Consider the following 19,980-nt stretch of genomic DNA (forward strand, 5'->3'; position numbering starts at 1 on the left):
TGCTGCTCCATTGTTATTTAATTTGTACAGCGAAGCTATTTTTAAAAAAGCAATATCAGAGGAACATCAGGGTATATCAATAAACGGAAAAATCTTGAACAATATAAGATTCGCAGACGACACCGTTGTTTTTGCAGACAGTCTAGAAGCACTGCAACGCTTAGTAAATATATAACATCAAGTCAGTATAAAATATGGACTACAAATGAACGTTAAGAAAACCAAGTGCATGATTATTTCTAAGCAACATACAATAGGAAGACTAGAAAGAGTGAATAACTACAAACGTCTGGGAACCTAGGTAAATGAAAACAATGACCAAGATAGAGAAATAAGGACACTCAATGAAATTACAAGACAAGCATTTATAAAAATAAAAACAATGTTTATTAATCGAGACCTTCCTCTGGAGCTAAGGATAAGATCCTTAAGATGCTATGAGTTCTCGATTTTGTTGTATGGAATGGAAAGCTGGACACTAAAAGTGGATAATTTTTGAAAACTATAGAAGGATTTTGAAAATACCATGGACCCAACGAGTAACAAATGCAGAAGTCTTAAGAAGGCTACAAAAGGATTGCGATTGTGTCATAAAGCACATCAAAACAAGAAAGCTGGAATATTTAGCCCACATTACCAGAGGTGTTAAATATAAGATATAATGCAAGGTAAAATCAAAGGTAAAAGATTCATAGGAAGACGAAAAATTTCCTGGCTAAGAAACCTAAGAGAGTGGTATAGTTGCAGCTCAGTAGATCTTTTCAGAGCAGCCGCCAATAAGGTACGGATAGCTGTGATGATAGACAACCTCCGATAGGAGAAGGAACTATAAGAAGAAGAAGTCTGTTTATTAAGTGCCTTTTTAAATTACTGATCCGCGTAAAAATTAAACAATGTTGGTGACAAAATGCAACCTTGTCTTTCTCGTTTTATGGAGATTTTGTCGGTGTAATTTTTGCATTGAAGTCGCCTATAATATATAAAATTTCATGTTTATTAAGCTTCTGTAAGATATATATATATATATATATATATATATATATATATATATATATATATATATATATATATATATAAATATATATATATATATATATAAATATATATATATATATATATATATGTATATATATATATATATATATATATATATATATATATATATATATATATTGTTATGATGTATTATTTGTAAATGATTTAATGATGAGCAATGAGTGTTTTTTAATTATATATATATATATATATATATATAGGGTTTTTATCGCGGTTCTCAAAGAATTAGTTTTAGTTTGTAAGCACTTTTTGAAATTATCTTTATTGTATCTATTATGAAACACACATACATATCTAACATAACCAATGTAAATTTTAAAATAAACTATCTTTAAAATGAAACTAATTAAATTATATAGACAATGTAAATTTTAAACAAACTATCTTTAAAATTGAAATTGTTATGACACTAACTAAATTATATTAACAAAATTTTGTACCTTTCTGTCACTGCATGCCTCAAGATCAAGATTATCACACAGGCAGGTGATAATAACATTTAGATATGAAAGCTCATACGTTGGCATCACTATCCCTTACACCTTAGACATCTTCTTCTTCTTCTTCCTCTTTATAAGCAATTCAGCTTGTTCATTGGCCGATTAATACCTCTATGGAAGGTTGTCACTCCATCTTTTGCGCGGTCTTTAAGATACTTTTTCTGCCGATTGGCGACTTATCTCTTGCTACTTTGACGACACATGTCTCCCTCATGTATCTATCGCGATCTCCATTCGATCTCTCAGCTTATTTCCTGTAATTCTTCTCAGTACTCTCATCTCTGCCGTTTCCAGTAGCCTTTGTGTTATTTCTGTGTCAGGCCTTGTTTCTTCAGGTATATCTCATTATTGGTCTTACTCTGGCTTTAAATATTTCTTGAATTCTTCTTAGTGTTATTGTGTCTGTTTCGACATATAGTGTTATTAAGACATCATGCCAGTTTATTTGCTTTTTGTACTTGATCTCTCACTTCTTTGTCGGGGTCTCCATAGCTGGATAGTGTAATTCCAAGGTATTTTATTTCCATTACTTGTTCAATACTAATACCATCATTCTATTTTACATCTAGTTGGTTCTTTGCTGATTAGTATTATTTTAGTTTTCTGAGATGAGATTGTCATATTAAATTCTTTTGCTCCTATGTTAAATCTGTAGACCAGTCTTTGCAAACTATCTTCATCTTGGGCTATGGATATTGCATCGTCTGCGTAACAGAGTATTTTTATTTCTTTGTTTCCCATCAATCTGTATCCTGTTCTTTTTTTAACGCTTTTGATGGTTTCATCTATGATTAAATTATTAAAGAGAATAGGGCTCAATGAGTCCCTTTGTCGTATTCTGTTGCCTATTTCTATAGATTCTGTAAGTTATCCATCTATTCTGACTTCCAATTTGTTATTTTGGTAGATGTTTTCGGTATTTTTTATAAACTTTAGGGGAACTTTTCTATTATACAGAAGATGGATTACATGTTTGAGTGTTAATCTGTCAAACGCTTTCTTTAAGTCAATTTAAGTCAATTAGGCACAGAAATGCTGATCTAGTATACTCTAGTGATTTCTCAGTAATTTGCTTTGTAAAGAATATTGGATCTGTACACAATCTTCCACTACGAAACCCCTGTTGTCCATCTGCTTAACTTATTCTCTGATTTATTAGTACTTGTAAAATTTTACCTGTAAGTTTTAGGGCAGTATTTAATAAATTTATATCTCTATAGTTTCATCCCAGACATAGCCTATCTAAATTAAAAAATAAAAAAGCTCCAGGATCTGATGACAGTGAAAGTATGTATTAGGCCAGTGTAGGGCTAGCATAGGATATCAATACACAAACATGGAAAGTAAAAATGCTAGCAAAGTGGAGGTGGGTACTCACAATCCAAATTAATTATTTATTGTTAAGGGCGACCGGATTTTAGGTTTACAATATATACCCTATCGTTAGGCCCAGTAGTATAAACTTAAATATCCACGAAAGATACCCTAAAATGAACATGTTAAAAAAACCGTGTAAATCACTTTACAGTTTTAAATGATATGTATGAAATCTTTGAGCAAATTACATGTCAGATTATAGTATCTTATATGATTGTACACACTTCATTATAAAATTTCGATTAAATTCGGAGAACATAATTTAAATTAATAAAACACCATCCTATCCACTATCCTGTCCATCAGCGGTCCAGTATGCCAGCCACGTTTTCTTTATTACTGTTAATTTTAGGTTGGCCGGTCTTCAAAAGTCAAGATGGCTACTTGATTCCCGCACCTTATAATTTCTGTGATTAAAATTAAAATTCTTTGGAACCCTCGCTGCTACTTGTCCAGAAAAAGCCTTACCGAATGTAAGAGTTATAAACAGTGGCGGTACCCGTATCATCCCAAAATATCCGAAAGATTACGTGCATAAGCAATGCTTTTACAATTGCAAAAATATTTATTAAAAATTTTACGATAATGACATTTTTTTTACTTATTAAATTAATAAAATTTAGTCAACTGACGATTAATATGTTCTAAAAGGGTAACAAAAAAACGTAGTTCATCAATCTCACACTTTTGCCTACATTTAAAATAAGGGGAATACATTGATAATAGGTCGACAGTCAAAAAGTGGCTGCAAATATTTTTAATTCAATTAATAGTAATTAGTTTTTGGCAAATATTTTGTTTCGTTCATTTATTGTTTAAATAAAATACGCTCCTCATGACGAATATTCATGTTTTTTATATCAAATCAATGCTACTTCTTTTCTTAATATGATGATTTAAGGTTGCTTGAGAAAAATGGTCGCAAAGTACGGTTGCCAGCTATTAAAAACGCTAGGTATCAAACACAAAGTAAAATAGAGTTAGGGCGCAACGACACTGGTTTGACATAGCTATCAAGGCATGCTTTAAAAACTCACACAACTGACACTTCAAACCAGTAGCATTGCGCGCTAGCTGTCTTTTATGTTATCTACCTATACCTCACGTTTTTAAGAGCTGACAACCCTAATGACGGATACAAAAAAATCGAAATCTGGGATAGTCAGTTTGGTTTTATGCAAGACACATCAACAACAGATGCAATTTGCATTATAAGGCAATTAATGGAAAAAACAGCAATTCATTGATCTCGAGAAAGCTTATGATAAAGTTCCTAGAGAGATTCTGTTTTGGACACTCAATAAAAGAGAATTTTTTGGTTAATATGTAAAGATTGTGAAAGATATGTATAAGGGAGTAGCAACTAGTGTTAGGACAGGTGCAGCAGGCACTGAAAAATTTTATGTGAAAGTAGAATTTCACAAAGACTCGACGCTTAGTACCTATTTATTGTCGTAAGCTTTAGATTAAATAACAGTCAACAAATCCATTGTGCTTAATGCGTGCTGGTGATTTAGTGTTAGTAGGAAATAGTGAAAGCGACTTGGAAACAAAAACTGGAAAAGTAGAGACAAACTCTTAAGAAAAAAGGTTTTAATCTTAGTCAAAACTAAGTATTTGGAATCTTCATCTAAAGATGGATTTACTATAACTAAAATGATATCTTTGGATGGTAAAATAATTATAAAAAGTAATAATTTTAAGTACCTATAACTTTCTTCTCAAGAAATATCTCACAATTTTCGATATGCAATAAAGCTGACGACCCTCATTCAAGAGCCTAGCATAATTGAGCGTTTAGTATGCACCTATGTAACTACATTTCTTGTATTGATACAATTTGTATACACTTTCAAGCTACGCATACATAATACTGGCATAATTTTGGCGTAATTTTTAGCATTTAAGTAACCTTTCTGGAGACCTATCGGTAACAGGTTTCAAAGATGACAAAGGTTTCGAAACCGATCGTTAAAAGTAAGATAAACTATTGTTAGTAAGTCCAACATTTATTTATTTAACCTTGTTAAATATTTTCTTCTTCTTCTTCTTCTTAGTTCAAGCAAGACACGTTAATCTCTGGCACTTGGTCATAAGATCTATGTACCAATATGGTTTTCGGTAAACACAGTGATGAAAACTTTGGGGTTGGTTTTTCTTTATGATCAAGTCGGGACATGTTGGGGATAAATCAGTTTCCATTTTCATCGTGAACTAGATACTAGGATGTATACCATTCAAATGGGTTTAAAAACACACCAAAGCATCTCTGCTATGGAGCCAAATGATGAATATATCGTCAACATATCGTAGCCAACAGTGGGTTTGAGAATTGATGTGAATAGTGCTCTGATCTCGAAATATTCCATAAAGATATTAGCAATTACTGGAGATCGTAGAAAGCCCATCGGGGCACCATTTATTCGTCTGTAAATTTGATTATGGAAGATGAAAATAAGTGTTAAACACACAATGTTTCAAGAATGTTTAGGGTTTCGTCTTTAAGAATGTTCGTAAAAACGATGTGGAAATTTACCAGAATGACGGTAAGATAAGGTATTGTTTAAAAAGTTCGATAAGATGAAAAGAATTTTTGAAGAAGGATAAAGCATTTTCGGCGAGAGGTTGTAGAGTTTTGGCCAAGTACTTGGTCAATGGTTGCGTAGGGCAGTTGTATGCACTGACAATGGGACATAAAGGACTATCGGGTTTGTGAATTTTGGGTAAGCCATATATTGGAGGTGTTCTGGAAGACTTTTGACGAGAAATTATAGTTTGTTTTATGTCAACAGGAAGAGACATTTTATGGATGATGGCTTCTGTTATTTTCTCTAGATATGTTGTTAAACAATTAGGAATTGGTTATAGTTTAAAGTACTAATGAGATTTGAGAGTTTATTAATGTAAGAACAAGTATTTCTGATGACGATGCATTTCCTTTATCGGTGGTAAGAATGACTAGATTTGCATTTGACTGAAGTTCTTTCATGGCTATTCTCTCGGATTATCTAATGTTTGGAGTAGGAGGCTTTCGAACCTGGAAATTTGTAGAATCCACTTTTGACACATTAATCGGACAGTTTCAGATATTTTCTGTGAAGTTCTAAAACCGCCTATGAATTTTATAACTGCATAATATGAAAAGGATATTAATACAGTTACACTTTTATTAAATCTTAATTTGAGAATAAATAAATTAATTCTTTTAAAGGATAAATATTGTTCTCTACTTCTTAAATCTATCCGTAAAAATTTTATGCTTATTTGGAAGAAATTACTATTTGACTATTATATTTTTTATTGTTTATTTAAGCTGTCGTTTATATTAAATGCTAGACTGTACGGTACACCCAGAAGTTCTCTACAAATACGCTATAATAACTAAATTAGATCAAACATATTTATAGTTTACCAGACGAATTAACAATAAATTTAAATAAACGACCCCACCTAAAAATGACATAATATATAAATATTATAGAAACATTTGTAAAACAAAAACGTTTTTTTATAATCACGACAGAAAGATTTTTTTATTTAAAACTTCTGGTTATTATAGTCGGCATATAGTATAGCATGGCATAGTGTAGGATTATATGAAGTATATACAGGGTGTCCAGAAACTCTCCTGGCAAACGAAGACCGGATAACTTTAAATAATTATAATAGATAATTTTAAGACAATTTAACCCAATTCACCTAATCCGAAAATGCTTCCTAAAGGAGCTAGAGCTCTTTGAAGATGGCTGCTTATAATTAGTTTTTTTAATACCCCCAGAACGCTTCCATTTAGAAAAACGAAAACTTGTACAATTATTTATCCTTCTAAGTTTAATCAATTCTATTAATTGCCAATTTCTAGAACCGCTCATAGGCGTAAGTTTTAGGTAGGTATTTGAACGCATAACTTTTTGTTTTTACCTTTTAACCATTCGTGATACTAGATTATTAGATTTTCAGGTCTTCTAGTACTAAAAGGTACTGGTATTTTATGTTGGTAGGACACACCGTTTTCGAGAAAAATCGATTTGAAAATTTTTAGTTCTCTCGACATGAATGTTAAAGTAACATTTTTTGCACTAGTTGGCTTTGAACTGTCAAGAAAACTATAATCTACATTTCTCATTGTCAAATTGTTGTCAGTTCGTGAAGTTTCTCTATCAGTTTTTACTTTGTGGCATTCAAACACAATTATTCAACAAAAATGGTTTTTACTAATGGGGAATACTTACTGCATTATTTTAATGGAAGTTGTAACCTCGGAAACCTTTTTTGGATGGAGTTAGAAGGGTCACCAATGGAGACACTGCGGACGACAGCCAGATGGTTGGTGGACAGCGAGTCGTGGGTTCGAAACTAGCTTTTGGAACCGGGAATGGGTCCAACGGACGAAATAAGTAAAGGTAGAACAGGATAATAGATATTAGAAGAGATATAGAAATAAACAAAAAGATAGACGGGTAAAATTACCAAAAATAAGATAAGATAGAAACAGGGCGCCACTTAAGAAGAAAATTAAGAAACCTTAGAAAAGAAAAAAAATAAGGAAAGGTATTTAGATTCTGAGACCAAATCCAAGGAAAGCTATCAACAGTCAATTATTAAATAAATTTGGTCAACACACTATATAAACAAATAATAAATATATTAGGTGGACTCCATCCACCTACTTACCTACGAAACTTAATCAGCCTGATCATTCTTCTGGTCGAAGATATAATAATTATTGAATATAATAAACAATCATTCAGAGGTATTGTTATATCAGGAAACTTATTAGGAGTCGAGAAATAAAATTCATTGATGACAAAACAATATATTCAACACCACTATGATATAGACAGCTGAATGTACACACATGTAAAAAAATGCACCATCAATTATTGAATGGTGGTATACATATAACAATAAATAGTATTATAATTAGGAAATACCTTTACAAATGCAATAATATAATAAAATCATACACAGTTTAAATTCTCAGCGAAGAGAGCCTAATAGTATTTAATAGTATTCAGCTAAAGCTGATATAAATCTCTTTTTGCTGTTTATGGGCTTATCTCGAGATAATGGGTGAAAAATGTATAACAATTATAGCAAATAACAAAATGATTAAATTTAAATTCTAAAGAATACAAAAAGGTTTCAAGAATTCTGTATTATATAAATAAATATAGAAGTTCTTAATAGTTGATTGAAAGTTCGTATGAAAATATTTAATGTTCCTTGATTGAATGCTAACTCAGTAGTTAACCTTAACTACAGGAGAAGAAATAGTCGACGGAGATTCGCTCAGATAGTTGAAGATAAAAAGATTATGATAACTTACGATAAGTCTTGATGACTGCTGCACTCTTCACTGAAGCTAAATACTTTACTTGTATTAAACACTAAAGTTAATTTACTCAAAGTTAGTTTATACCAATCTTTAATCTAATATGGTATTAGATTAAGAACTGAAACATTTAAGTGTATACACACTTAAAGAAAAAAATCACAGAGACGGTAAGGTAACACAGGGACGGTAAAATCAGCAAGCGTCTTTACGCAAAGATCGCCCTGCCAGAAGTGCCGTTCTTTCTTCCAAAATTTCACAAGTTTTCCCAAAAATTAGGTGTGATATCCCCACTTAAAAATGACAGTCCAGCCTGTATGTATTTCTAAGAAGATAAAAGGTTCGAACGAATATTGAAAATAACGGTACCCTTCTAGCTAGGAACATGATGAAAGATAAATCATTTCGCATTAAGTTCTCTCAGAAAATTACTATAACGTGCCTTCGACGATATTTACCAAATTTATCAAAAAGAACCCGCCTGACCGGAAAAAATTAACCGTGGATTAACCAACTCGCCGTCTTTTGATAAGTACGACCTATCGGTACGTGAGAATTCCGTGATTCGGAAAGTCGGTAGGGCGCAATAAAATTTTCTAATGGTATACGATCCCCTATACATTATTTGCAAATACGGCCATCGGCGTCTCAGCAATAAGGGTAAAAGGATTAAAAATTATTTATTATTTTAATTATATAAAAAAATGTTATAAAGTTGAGAAAAATTTAGAAATTAGTGTTCGAAGACTATCTGCCATGTATCACACATTTTCAAAATCTTAAGCAGGAAATATCTTACACAACAAAAATTTATATCCTTTTCATTTTACAAAGGTATAATTACTGCTACAAGGAGATTTTCCTACTAGCAAAGAAGTCGCTATGTTGTTACAAAATCAGAAAAATCACAATGCAGATTTTTTCAGATATATTTTGTTTTGCGACGGAGCTACATTCACAAAAAATGGAATTTTTAATGTACATCATGCACATTTAAGCACCAGTATACGTAGTATATATAGTTGACGATTATCTACTTGGCCCGAGGAATTTCCTGCTAGTTTAATTGGTAATGATTATTTACATTTTCTGCAAAATGTTTAATCTGATTTGTTAAAGAAAGTACCTTTAAATATTTAGCAAAACTTGTAGTTTCTACAAGACGGCTATCCGGCCAACTTTAGCAGGAATGTACGAGACTTTCTTGATAATAACTACGAAGACCACTGGATTGAAAGAGGCGGTGCAGTTGCAGAACCAGCAAGGTCTGCGGATTTAAAACTTTGCGATTATTGTATTAGACGATATATAAAACATTTGTTTATTCCGTTCCGAGACAAAATCCTACCCAACTCTGGATAAGGATAAAAGATGCTTGAAACGAATTTAGAAATAATTTTGGAATTTTTGCGTGAATTAGGCGTTCTCTAAGAAAAATGGAAAATTTATGCATAGAGACTAATGGTCATGACATTAAGCACCTTTTGTCAGTATGTATCTACCTCTGATAATTGTTTGTTTGTGTTACTCATAGTTTCGTTTCATCGTAATAAATACTTTGTTTCTAAAACCTTAAAATAAAATTTTGTTTTAAATTGATTTTTTGATTCGTTTCTCTAAATTTTTTTACGAATTGTTACTGATTTATTGAAACAAAAGGTAATTTATAAAATTAATTAAGGTACCCACTAATTTAACTATTATGACGAAAAAACGAAAAAGTATCAAATCGATTTTTCAAGAAAACGGTATATTCTATAGATTTAAAGTAGGAATACCTTTTAGTACCAGAATAACTGAAAATTTAATAATCTAGTATCACAAATACTAAAAAGTTAAAGAGAAAAAAATTATGAGTTAAAATAACCGTTGACCTACCCAAAACGGAAGCCTATGAACGGTACCAGAAATTCGCAATTAATGGAATTGATTTAACTCTGGAGGATAAATAATCTGACTAGTTTTCATTTTTCTAGATAGAAGCAGAAGTTATTCTGTAGGTATTAAAAAAGGCTACTTACAAGGCGTCATTATTAAAGAACTCTAGCTCCCTTAGGAAGCATTTTCGGACTAGGTGAATTCGAAATCGTCTTAAAATTATCTGAGGAATCTCTGGTTTTCGTTTGTGAGGAGAGTTTCTGGACACCCTGTATAGTACTAGCTCACTCGGCTAACTTCGTACCACTTTAGAATTAATAAATATTCTGTTAGATTACTAGTTGATTTGCTAGTACCTTGTTTATATTAAGATAAAATAAATTAAGTTCAATAGAAGTTCAAAAAGGAATTATTTAACGTGGCAACAAAATAAACATTTGCTGAATGGGTTGCAGTAGTGTCGATTATTTTCATTAAAGGACCTTGTGATACACTATAATTTTCGTTGTGTTGCCAGGCATGAGAATAAAAAACGTGGATAGTTTACCTACATTTAAACCTACTATGTACAATTGAGCATGAAAGGAACAATTATTTTCTATGTTCAATAAACAATTATTCAAGGATTTATTTGTGATTTGTTTATTATCATGGCAAACTCAAGCGAATCCGATATTAAAATATTTTAAATTTGAATGGTATATCGGTTGGTATTATCGGGATTCTTGGAATCAGAACTTCCTCATATTTAAATTTTACTATGAATATCGTGTATTATATTGCCTGTGAGTTTTCACACCAACAAACGGGTCCCCTTACAAAGTTTTAGTTGGTTTAGATTTAAAATTATGATGACAACCAAGCCAACCTTTAATTGTATATTATACGGTGGTAAGCCAAGCGAACGTATTCATTTGTTACACAGTTTGTTACATGTTTGTTGAATTATTAAGTTTAAGTCATGTATATCCTTGTTCTTTACTGCTAAAATTGTTCTTTCATTTAACCAATTTTAATTTTTGTTTACAATTTAAGAACACCTTATTAACGAGCTCGTCCTTCGTTGAGACGAATTGACAAAAATTCAGCGGAAATAAAATCAAAGCACTCCCCTTGTCGACAGGAAGACTACTATTTTTGATAGCCAGTAATTGCTTGGAGAACTCTTTATCAGAAAGATAGTTTAGCAATGCAACTTTCTTGTTTGTCGTCTGTTAGTTTCATTAGTTTATTGTGCAATCCTTTCTATTGTGGGTTAGACATTGGTACTTTCTTTTGAACTAAATGCACCCAATTTAAGTAACTGTCATCACTAGATAACTTAGATAAGATAACGTTGATAAGTTATATATAATGTTCACCACCTAATCAATGCTTAAACTTATCTGTTGTCGTCGAAGATATTTATTATTCCGCTCTTGTGCAATCCTTTCTATTGTGGGTTAGACATTGGTACTTTCTTTTGAACTAAATGCACCCAATTTAAGTAACTGTCATCACTAGATAACTTAGATAAGATAACGTTGATAAGTTATATATAATGTTCACCACCTAATCAATGCTTAAACTTATCTGTTGTCGTCGAAGATATTTATTATTCCGCTCTTGCTGTTTCTACAAATTTCTTATTATTAATACATTTCTTCCCTTGTTGGTGGTGCGCTGCCTTTTTCTTCATGCTTTATTACCAGTGTTCTTCATTCTTCATTATCTTTTTATCCTTTATGACAGTGTCTTTATCTTTTAAGCTTTCTTTAAAATATTCTTTCTACCTTTTAATGACCTTCTTTTCCATCGCCTTATCACTTATCCAGCTCTATCTTAACAAGCTCCTTTTAACACTATTTTTTTCTATTTTGATGATAAAAATGCAATAAAAATTGTTTATTTGCAATAGTTCCGATTTTTTATGTTACACAAATCATTTTGCTAATAATTAAATATATCTCCCAACTCTGTAAACAATATTTAGCAGTTGCTTGAGAACCAAAGAAACATTTTTCTTTTAAATTTGAATTTATATTGAAATTGAAATTCTAAAATATGTAAGTTAAAATATATCGCTACCTTAGAAAAAGACTGTCATATCTCAAAAAAAGTAAAAAATCGACTATGTTAGTGAACGTCATAAATTTATGCCTATAGCCATCAGATGGTAGAAGTGTCGCTATTGTTAATCGATAATCGACAAAAGTTGATTTAAAAGTTCTGGACATTTTTTACAATATTATCATATTTTGAGATATGCCATGATTTCTCAAAAACACTACAAGACAATAAAAGAGTTTCTGTGAAGAATCATGCCTTATTTTGAGTGGTGTCAGTCTTATAAAGAAGTTAAAGTCATGTTTAAAGTAAGTTGTAGTATTTATTTGAGTTACGTCAGTATATTAGAAAATTATTAAAACTTCTTTCATATTTGAACAAAACTACATGTCCACAAATTATTTCGACTTACAACGTTCTTAAAAAAATAATAAATTACGTTTCTTATAAAATTATTTCAGATTATAAAAATGTCTCAAGGATTTAGTGATAGACTCGTCTATCTGTCAAAAAAAAATAAAGACAGTGTATTATGTATAGTTAAAGAATAAATTATCAAATGAAGACAAGTATTTTTCAACCATAATTTACTGCAGAATGACAGTATTTTTTAATTTTTACACTCTAGAAACTTTGTTCTAATTTTCGTGTGACAAATATTAAGAAATATAAATACAAATAGTAAAAAACGCGTAAAAAAAATTTAATAAACATATTTTTTTTAAAGAACGTCTCAACTCAAAAATGTTCTGGCCTAAAATCGGATTTAAGAAATATGGCATTGACTATAGCTTTTTACAGGCTAGTACACACCAACACCAAAATATTAGCCTCTTCGCAGCTATGGGCAAAGTTTTATGATATTTTTAAAATTCATTGATTTTTTAAACGGCCTTTTCTGAAAATAGTGACATTTTAACATATGAAGGTCCTACTTCCAAAGTAGCAATATAGCTCAAAGACAATTAAAAAAATCACAATCACATTTTTCCTTTCAGAAAACAGTTAATTATACTATATGGAAATCTTCTAAACGAGTTGTAGTGGAGTTGCAACAAGAAAAGATTTTATATTTCTACCATATATTTGTCTAGGAATCTCTCTCTCTTGTCGTTTCCTCATTGCTGAGGATCGTGATTTGCTACAATGCGGGCTGTCAATTCTCTCCATCTCTTGCGATTTTGGGCTGCTCTCATGGACTCGGAAAACGTCTCTCCAGTGGCTTTCTGTACTTGATCTGACCATCGGATAGGTGAGCGTCCTCTGCCTCTACGTCCTTCTACGTTTCCGCATACAATTAATCTTTCTAAGTTGTCATTGTCTCTTCTCGCAATGTGGCCAAAAAACTTTAAAATATTTACAAGACACTGAGAGGAGAGTCTGGTCTGAATGTTTAGCTCTTCGAGAATCGACTGATTGGATCTGTGCTCCGTCCACGAGACGCGTAGCATTCGTCTCCAGCACCACATTTCGAATGCGTCAATCCTTTTCCTATCCTCTGATTTTATTGTCCATGTTTCGGCACCGTAACTGAAGATTGAAAAAATGAGTGTCCGTACCAGTCTCATTTTGAGTTTTTTGGATAAAGAGCGGTCCTTCCATATTTTTGACAGTCGACTCATCGCGTTCTTGGCCATCCCTATTCTTCTGCGAATTTCCGTATGGGAGGAGGCTGCATTGCTTAAGGAAGATCCTAGATACGTGAACTCGTCTACTTTCTCGAATTGATTTAGGGCGCCTGTTGTTTGGAGGATATTCGCGTGGTCCACAATCATGATTTTTGTTTTCTGATTATTAATCTTGAGCCCACACTTGTTGCTTTCGGTTTCTACTCTCTTTATCAGTCTCGACATCTCCTCTTCAGATGTTGCTATCAGTGTTGTATCGTCTGCGAATCTTAAGTTTGAGATCTTTTTTCCTGCAATGGAGATGCCGCCTCTCCATCCATCGAGTGCGTTCCTCATTATGTATTCTCCATATAAATTGAACGGGTCTGGAGATAGTATGCACCCTTGTCGTACACCTCTGCTGGTTTTGAAGGTATCAGATTGCTGGTTTTCAATTCTTATTTTAACTGAGTTATCTTCGTATAAGTTTTTAATTAATATTGCCAAATGATCTGGAACTCCCATCTCATGAAGAACTGTCCAGAGAACTTCCCACTTCACACAATCAAATGCCTTTTGGTAGTCTAGAAAACAGATTATTATTGGAATTTTAAATTCGCGGGCCTTTTCTATGAGCTGCCGCATATTAAGGATTTGCTCTCTCGTACCCTTCCCTTTGACAAAGCCTGCTTGTTCTTGGGGAATTTGTTTGTCTAAGTATTGTTGCAAACGGCGTTTAATGATTCTTAGTAATATTTTGCTTGGATGGGAAATCAGTGAGATGGTACGATAATTACTACACTTTGTAGTTGTTCCTTTTTTATGGATTGGTATGCACAATGATGTGCGCCATTCTCTGGGCCACTTTCCGCATCTCCAAATTTTATTACAAAGTTTCCACATTATGTAACATCCTTTGTATCCCATGTTCTGAAGAAGCTCTCCCGTGATATCATCGCAGCCAGGGGATTTATTCTTCTTGAGGTGAGTTACAGCTTCTTCAATCTCGGACAGCAGAATTTCAGGTTCAGGGTTGTATGCGATGTTTTCGAGGGCCGAAGTGTGGCCTAGATTTACGTGTTCTTCCCTGTAGAGCTCTGAACAATAGTTTTTCCATGTTTCCAACACTCTGTCGATATCACTTATGATAATACCCTGTTTGTCTTCTATTGCATAGTTCTTGGGTTTAAATTCTCTCGCAAGAATTTTCACTTTCCGGAAGAGGTCTTTGGTTTCATTTCGATATCCGTGATTTTCTATTTCTTGACAGATTTCAGATGTATTCTTGTTTGTCTTTTCGGCATCTTCGTTGAATATCTCTGGAGAGAGCTTTATATGTCTGTTGATGACAGGGGCCAACTTTAAGTTGCTTTCTTTGTTCAATCACTTTCCACGTGTTTCTGCTGATCCACGGTTTAATGCTATTATTTATAGATGGTTGGCGACATTGGTTCACTGTTGTTACGATGGTTTCTTTAATATCTGTCCAGGCTTCATCCACACTTTGTTCTGCCCGATTGTTCTCTATTCTGGTTAGTGCTGGTTCAATTCTCTCTTTAAAGATAGCTAATTCGGGGTCCGTTAGCCTAAAAGAACGGGGAGAAGCTTTGCGTATGTTCTTGAAACGTATTCTGTAATCAGCCATCAAGAGCTGGTGATCGCTTCCGCATTCTGCTCCTGGAAATGTTTTTGCGTTGGTAATTGAAGACTTCCATCTCGAACTGATCAGAATAAAGTCTATTTGATTTCTTGTTCTATCTCCAGGTGATTTCCAGGTATAGAGTCTACGCGGATGATGCTTGAAATGCGTGTTCATTACAGAGAATTTCCTTTGGTTGCAGAATTCTAATAGTCGGTCTCCTCGCTCATTCCTATCTCCTAGACCATATGGCCCTACAATCATCTTCATGTGGTCATCTAGATTCGTTCTTCCAAGTTTGGCATTAAAGTCGCCTAGTATCACCACTATGTCTTTGTTTGGTATTTTATCAAGTACACCTTCGAGAGCCATATAGGAATGATATACAATATATACGTTCCGTAATGCTTAAAGGGAAAGATTTATGGAAAATTGGTTTTGAATCAAGAAAATACTCTTGGCTGATGAACAAGCGATTTGATACATTTATTGTCACGAACCGCATAAGACATAAATTTTCTACAATGATAGAGAACTTCAATAATATTAATCTAAACATAAAAAAGTGGGGTTTGATGGAGTAATTATTATTTATACAAAAAAAACAACTAGAATGAATAAAACAAGCTGAGAAATAGTATACAAATTATTCTTACCTTTTATAAATACCAAGTCCTTTTTAAATTATTTGTAACACTAAAAATGTTACAATTAATATAGGTAACATGCTTGATTTGTCGTTAATTTTAATTTTGATTTCTCAAAAATATTTCGAATTCTGCCGGAATATTTTTTTACAATAGACACTTTCTTTAATGGGAGCAGTAGCCACTACTCATTATGCCAATAAAAAGTGAATTTTGGAATTTGTTTAAAAAAATTGTTTAAACAATTTCTGTCCAAAACTTTCGCCCGGCACTCTACAGATTTGTTTAAAGGGGACCTTTTTGAACAATAATCAGAAACATTTTTCCTGCGGGAGTCGTCTCACAACATGGACTAAGTATAGATTTTTGACTCTCTTTGTGTGATAACGAGTTTTGGTTTTTCTCTTGTCGAAAAAACGCAGTTAGGTCTGGCGTGAATGCCCATGTTTTTCTTGGAGATTTTCTAAGTTTGCCTGAATTTTATTTTGGAGATCTCACCTGCTACTGGTGAATTTTGAATTTGGAGATTTAGGTGGATTAGGAGAGTTAAATATTTTCATTGTTTGAACAGATTGTTCCTGTATTGACGACGTTTCATATGATTTGGTTTGGCTGGATTTGGGGACTTGCATATTTTTAGAGTTTAAACATATTGTTCCTTTATTGAGTACATTTTATATGTATAATACCAACAATGTATTAAGTAGATTAGGTAAATTTATGGTTATCAAGTGATCAGAGGAGAAATTATCTGATAATTTTTTTTCTGGTTTTTTCCCTCGGTAAGGGTTTAATATGTATTTTACGATCAATTACAGTATTGTGCGAATTAATCGAATCATTGCGACATTTTTCAATATTCACAGTTGGCAACACTGTCCACACATTTACAACTGACCAAGTATTGAAAACATAACCTTTTTTTCCACAAGTTTGTTTTATTTTGTACTATATTGTGTTGTATTCGGTAAATAGTGAGTTTTTTCGTCTAATTCCATTATGGATATTACGCCTAGGAAGCGTAAAAAGATTATCACGTTAAATTACACTTTTATGTCAAAAAGAGAAATCGCAAAAACATGTGGAGTGAGTCAGGGGGTAGTAAACAAGATTTTGAAGAGTAAACGAGAAACGGGATCAATGAATGTGAAAAGGTTACGAAAATGTGGAAGAAAGCGAAATACAACGCCAGCAGATGAAATATTTTTACTTCGAAACAGCAAATTGCACTCAAGAAATCAGGTGTAGTGATTCATGACTCACTGTTCGAGAAAGACTTTTGGAGAATGGTAGAAGGGCAATTCGTTCACAGAAAATACAGCTTCTAACTGAATGAGTGAAGAAACAAAGGGTATTGTGGGCCAAAAAATACTCTGGAGAAAAATCTTATTTATATATGTAACTTACTTTATAGTTCAGGTATAGCGGTCGGAATTCGATAGGAAGTCTGACAATTAAAGCCTTATACCATATCATATTGATTAAACCGTAAAACATCCAGTAAAAAAATGGTTTGGGGATGTTTTTCATACATGGGGGTTGGATCTTTGGTATCAATCGAAGGCATAATGAACAGCCAAACATCCAAATCCATGTTTGAATTTTTCAAAAATAAGATTATTGTTTTAGATTGACCCGATAATTCTCCAGACCTCAACCTCATTGAAAATTTATGGACCATTTGCAAAACTAGACTGTACCACAAAAATAAAAATGAGAAAAGCGGTCATTCAGGTTTAGTTTCGAGATGAGTGGATATCTGGGAACTATCACGGGCTCATATATCTATATATGTCAAAACGGGTAAAAGCAGAAATTGCAGCCAAAGGATGACATACTTCTCACTATTTTTTTTCTAAGTAAACTATTTTTTTATTAAAACAGCCTATGATTGTATTAATTTGCACAGCACTGTATGTAATTATTTTACTTTCTCTTTATGGATCCTTAAATATAAAATTAAATTTTTATTAATAAACTGTTTATTTTTTCTTTAATGGTTATTGTTTTATCTTTATCACATAAAATTTAGTTTACTCTAGGATGTATTTTGATCAAGATTGAACTATGAGCCATAAATATTCTTTTTTTTTATATCGACTACTTGTTTAAATAGCTGGAGGTATTTACAGGTTGATAAATCAATACCTGGCGCCCATATAGAATATTTATTAGTTAGTTCATTCCTTTTTAATCTCTAAAGGAAGTGAGTTTACCGTGACAAAAACTTAGAAACTGATATTAAAATAAAACAAAAAATATATATTACAAGACTTTTTATTTATATACAATTTATACATATGAGTACGTAAACTAATACGTATTACAAAAAATATATCCATCTATATAAATAGAGAAATTGATAACAATAATATAAATAACTCTTAAACTAAGATCACTTACAAATTTTTCAAGTTTCTGAGAACATTTAGCCCTTGCGCGTACCGTTTGGCTTGCCTGAAACAGAAGAAAAACAAAAAATTAGATTCAAAAGTGTCTAAATCTTATATAATAGTTGTCAAAATAAAAATTATAAAATATAAAAAGACGTTTGCATAATCTAAGTTGTTTTCTATCACAAAAAATTTATTAAAATCCAAATCCAAAAACACCCGAAAAACAAACATGAAGATTAACTTTATTGTAATTGTTTATACTAAATATTTTCAAAAAAGGAGCTAGAAAATTAAACGTTACGGATCAGTGAAGTGAAATACAGTATTAATTTACACCATTGTCAAAGTCACAATCGAAATCAAGTCACTTCATTTTTAATACAAAAATACTGGACATTTCTCTTACAACCGTACTCTATAAAGCTATATGTAGAAAAGTTTAAATAAAAGGTTCTTTTTTTAAAATGAAACCTACATCTCACCGAAGCTATTTCTTTATACTACAAAGATTGAGATTTACCGTAAAATATCTTCATGTCTTAGTCTATCACCATAAACTACGATTTCTTATAACTACCATATTGTCTCGTTCAATTTATGACACCCTTCAACCAGCTTATTACCTTCTAATCCCCTAAAAAGCCCTTCAACCTAATGCCTTTGACAAATCCACTTACACGCGCGATTAACTCCTCACCTCATTCATCTCGTATTTAAGACGAGTCAAGAAGATATGGGGAAAGATCTTCCATTCATTCTATTTTATTTATATAAGTACCTGCTGGTTTTTTATTTCCACCTGTATGTATCATAAATTTTGAAGGAATCTTGGCACGGAATGATTTAAAAATGTTAAAAATTTGTTTCATTTGTAATATATAAGATAACATCTTGAAAACATTAATGTATCATTTAAATATTTAACTATAGATTTACTCAGTTCTTAATACCTAATAAATAATAACTGTACGACTTACCAGTGTGAAGGAAGAGATGATTCTTCAAATTTGTGTGTTTTGAGAATCCTCTAGAACAAATGTGGCACTTAAAGGGCCATGAACCTGAATGGACGTACATGTGAGATCTGAGATCGCCGGGGGTGGGGAACGACTTGCTGCATAAGTTACACTTGTGTGGTTTATCCTGAAACAAAACAAAATTATATTAGCATCTGAAAATTAAGGATATTTTAAATTATTATTTATATAAGTATGTAGACTGATTTATATAGATGATATATTTTCAAATCATAAACAATATCAGATAGTTATATTCTTTATTAGTATACAAATCTTCAACAACTGAGAACAAAGGAACAAAATGTATTGGAAATTGGAGACAAGGTGAGAGGCTTTTAGGATGCATACTACACTAAAAAATGGAGGGGGTATACAGGCGGTTCATGTATGTTCTGGAGTAGCATTTCAATGGACGCATTAACGGACTTGGCTTTCATCACCAGGTCTGGCTATGGTCACGACACAGGAAGTTTAACAGCC

General features: G+C 32.3%; 1 protein-coding gene across 1 annotated transcript in view; it reads right to left on the reverse strand.

Moving 5' to 3' along the window:
• Positions 1-18,353: 18,353 nt before the first annotated feature.
• LOC140440668 (uncharacterized) overlaps positions 18,354-19,980 on the reverse strand; it is a 246,043-nt gene continuing 244,416 nt past the window's right edge. Inside the window, exons 5-6 of the mRNA XM_072531028.1 lie at positions 19,459-19,624; positions 18,354-18,542 (exon numbers count right to left, since the gene is read on the reverse strand). Coding sequence (XP_072387129.1) covers positions 18,514-18,542; positions 19,459-19,624 — 195 coding nt within the window. The 3' untranslated portion in view covers positions 18,354-18,513. The remainder of the gene's footprint in view (positions 18,543-19,458; positions 19,625-19,980) is intronic.

This window comes from Diabrotica undecimpunctata, chromosome 1 (assembly GCF_040954645.1).
Source record: "Diabrotica undecimpunctata isolate CICGRU chromosome 1, icDiaUnde3, whole genome shotgun sequence".
Lineage (NCBI taxonomy): Eukaryota > Metazoa > Arthropoda > Insecta > Coleoptera > Chrysomelidae > Diabrotica > Diabrotica undecimpunctata.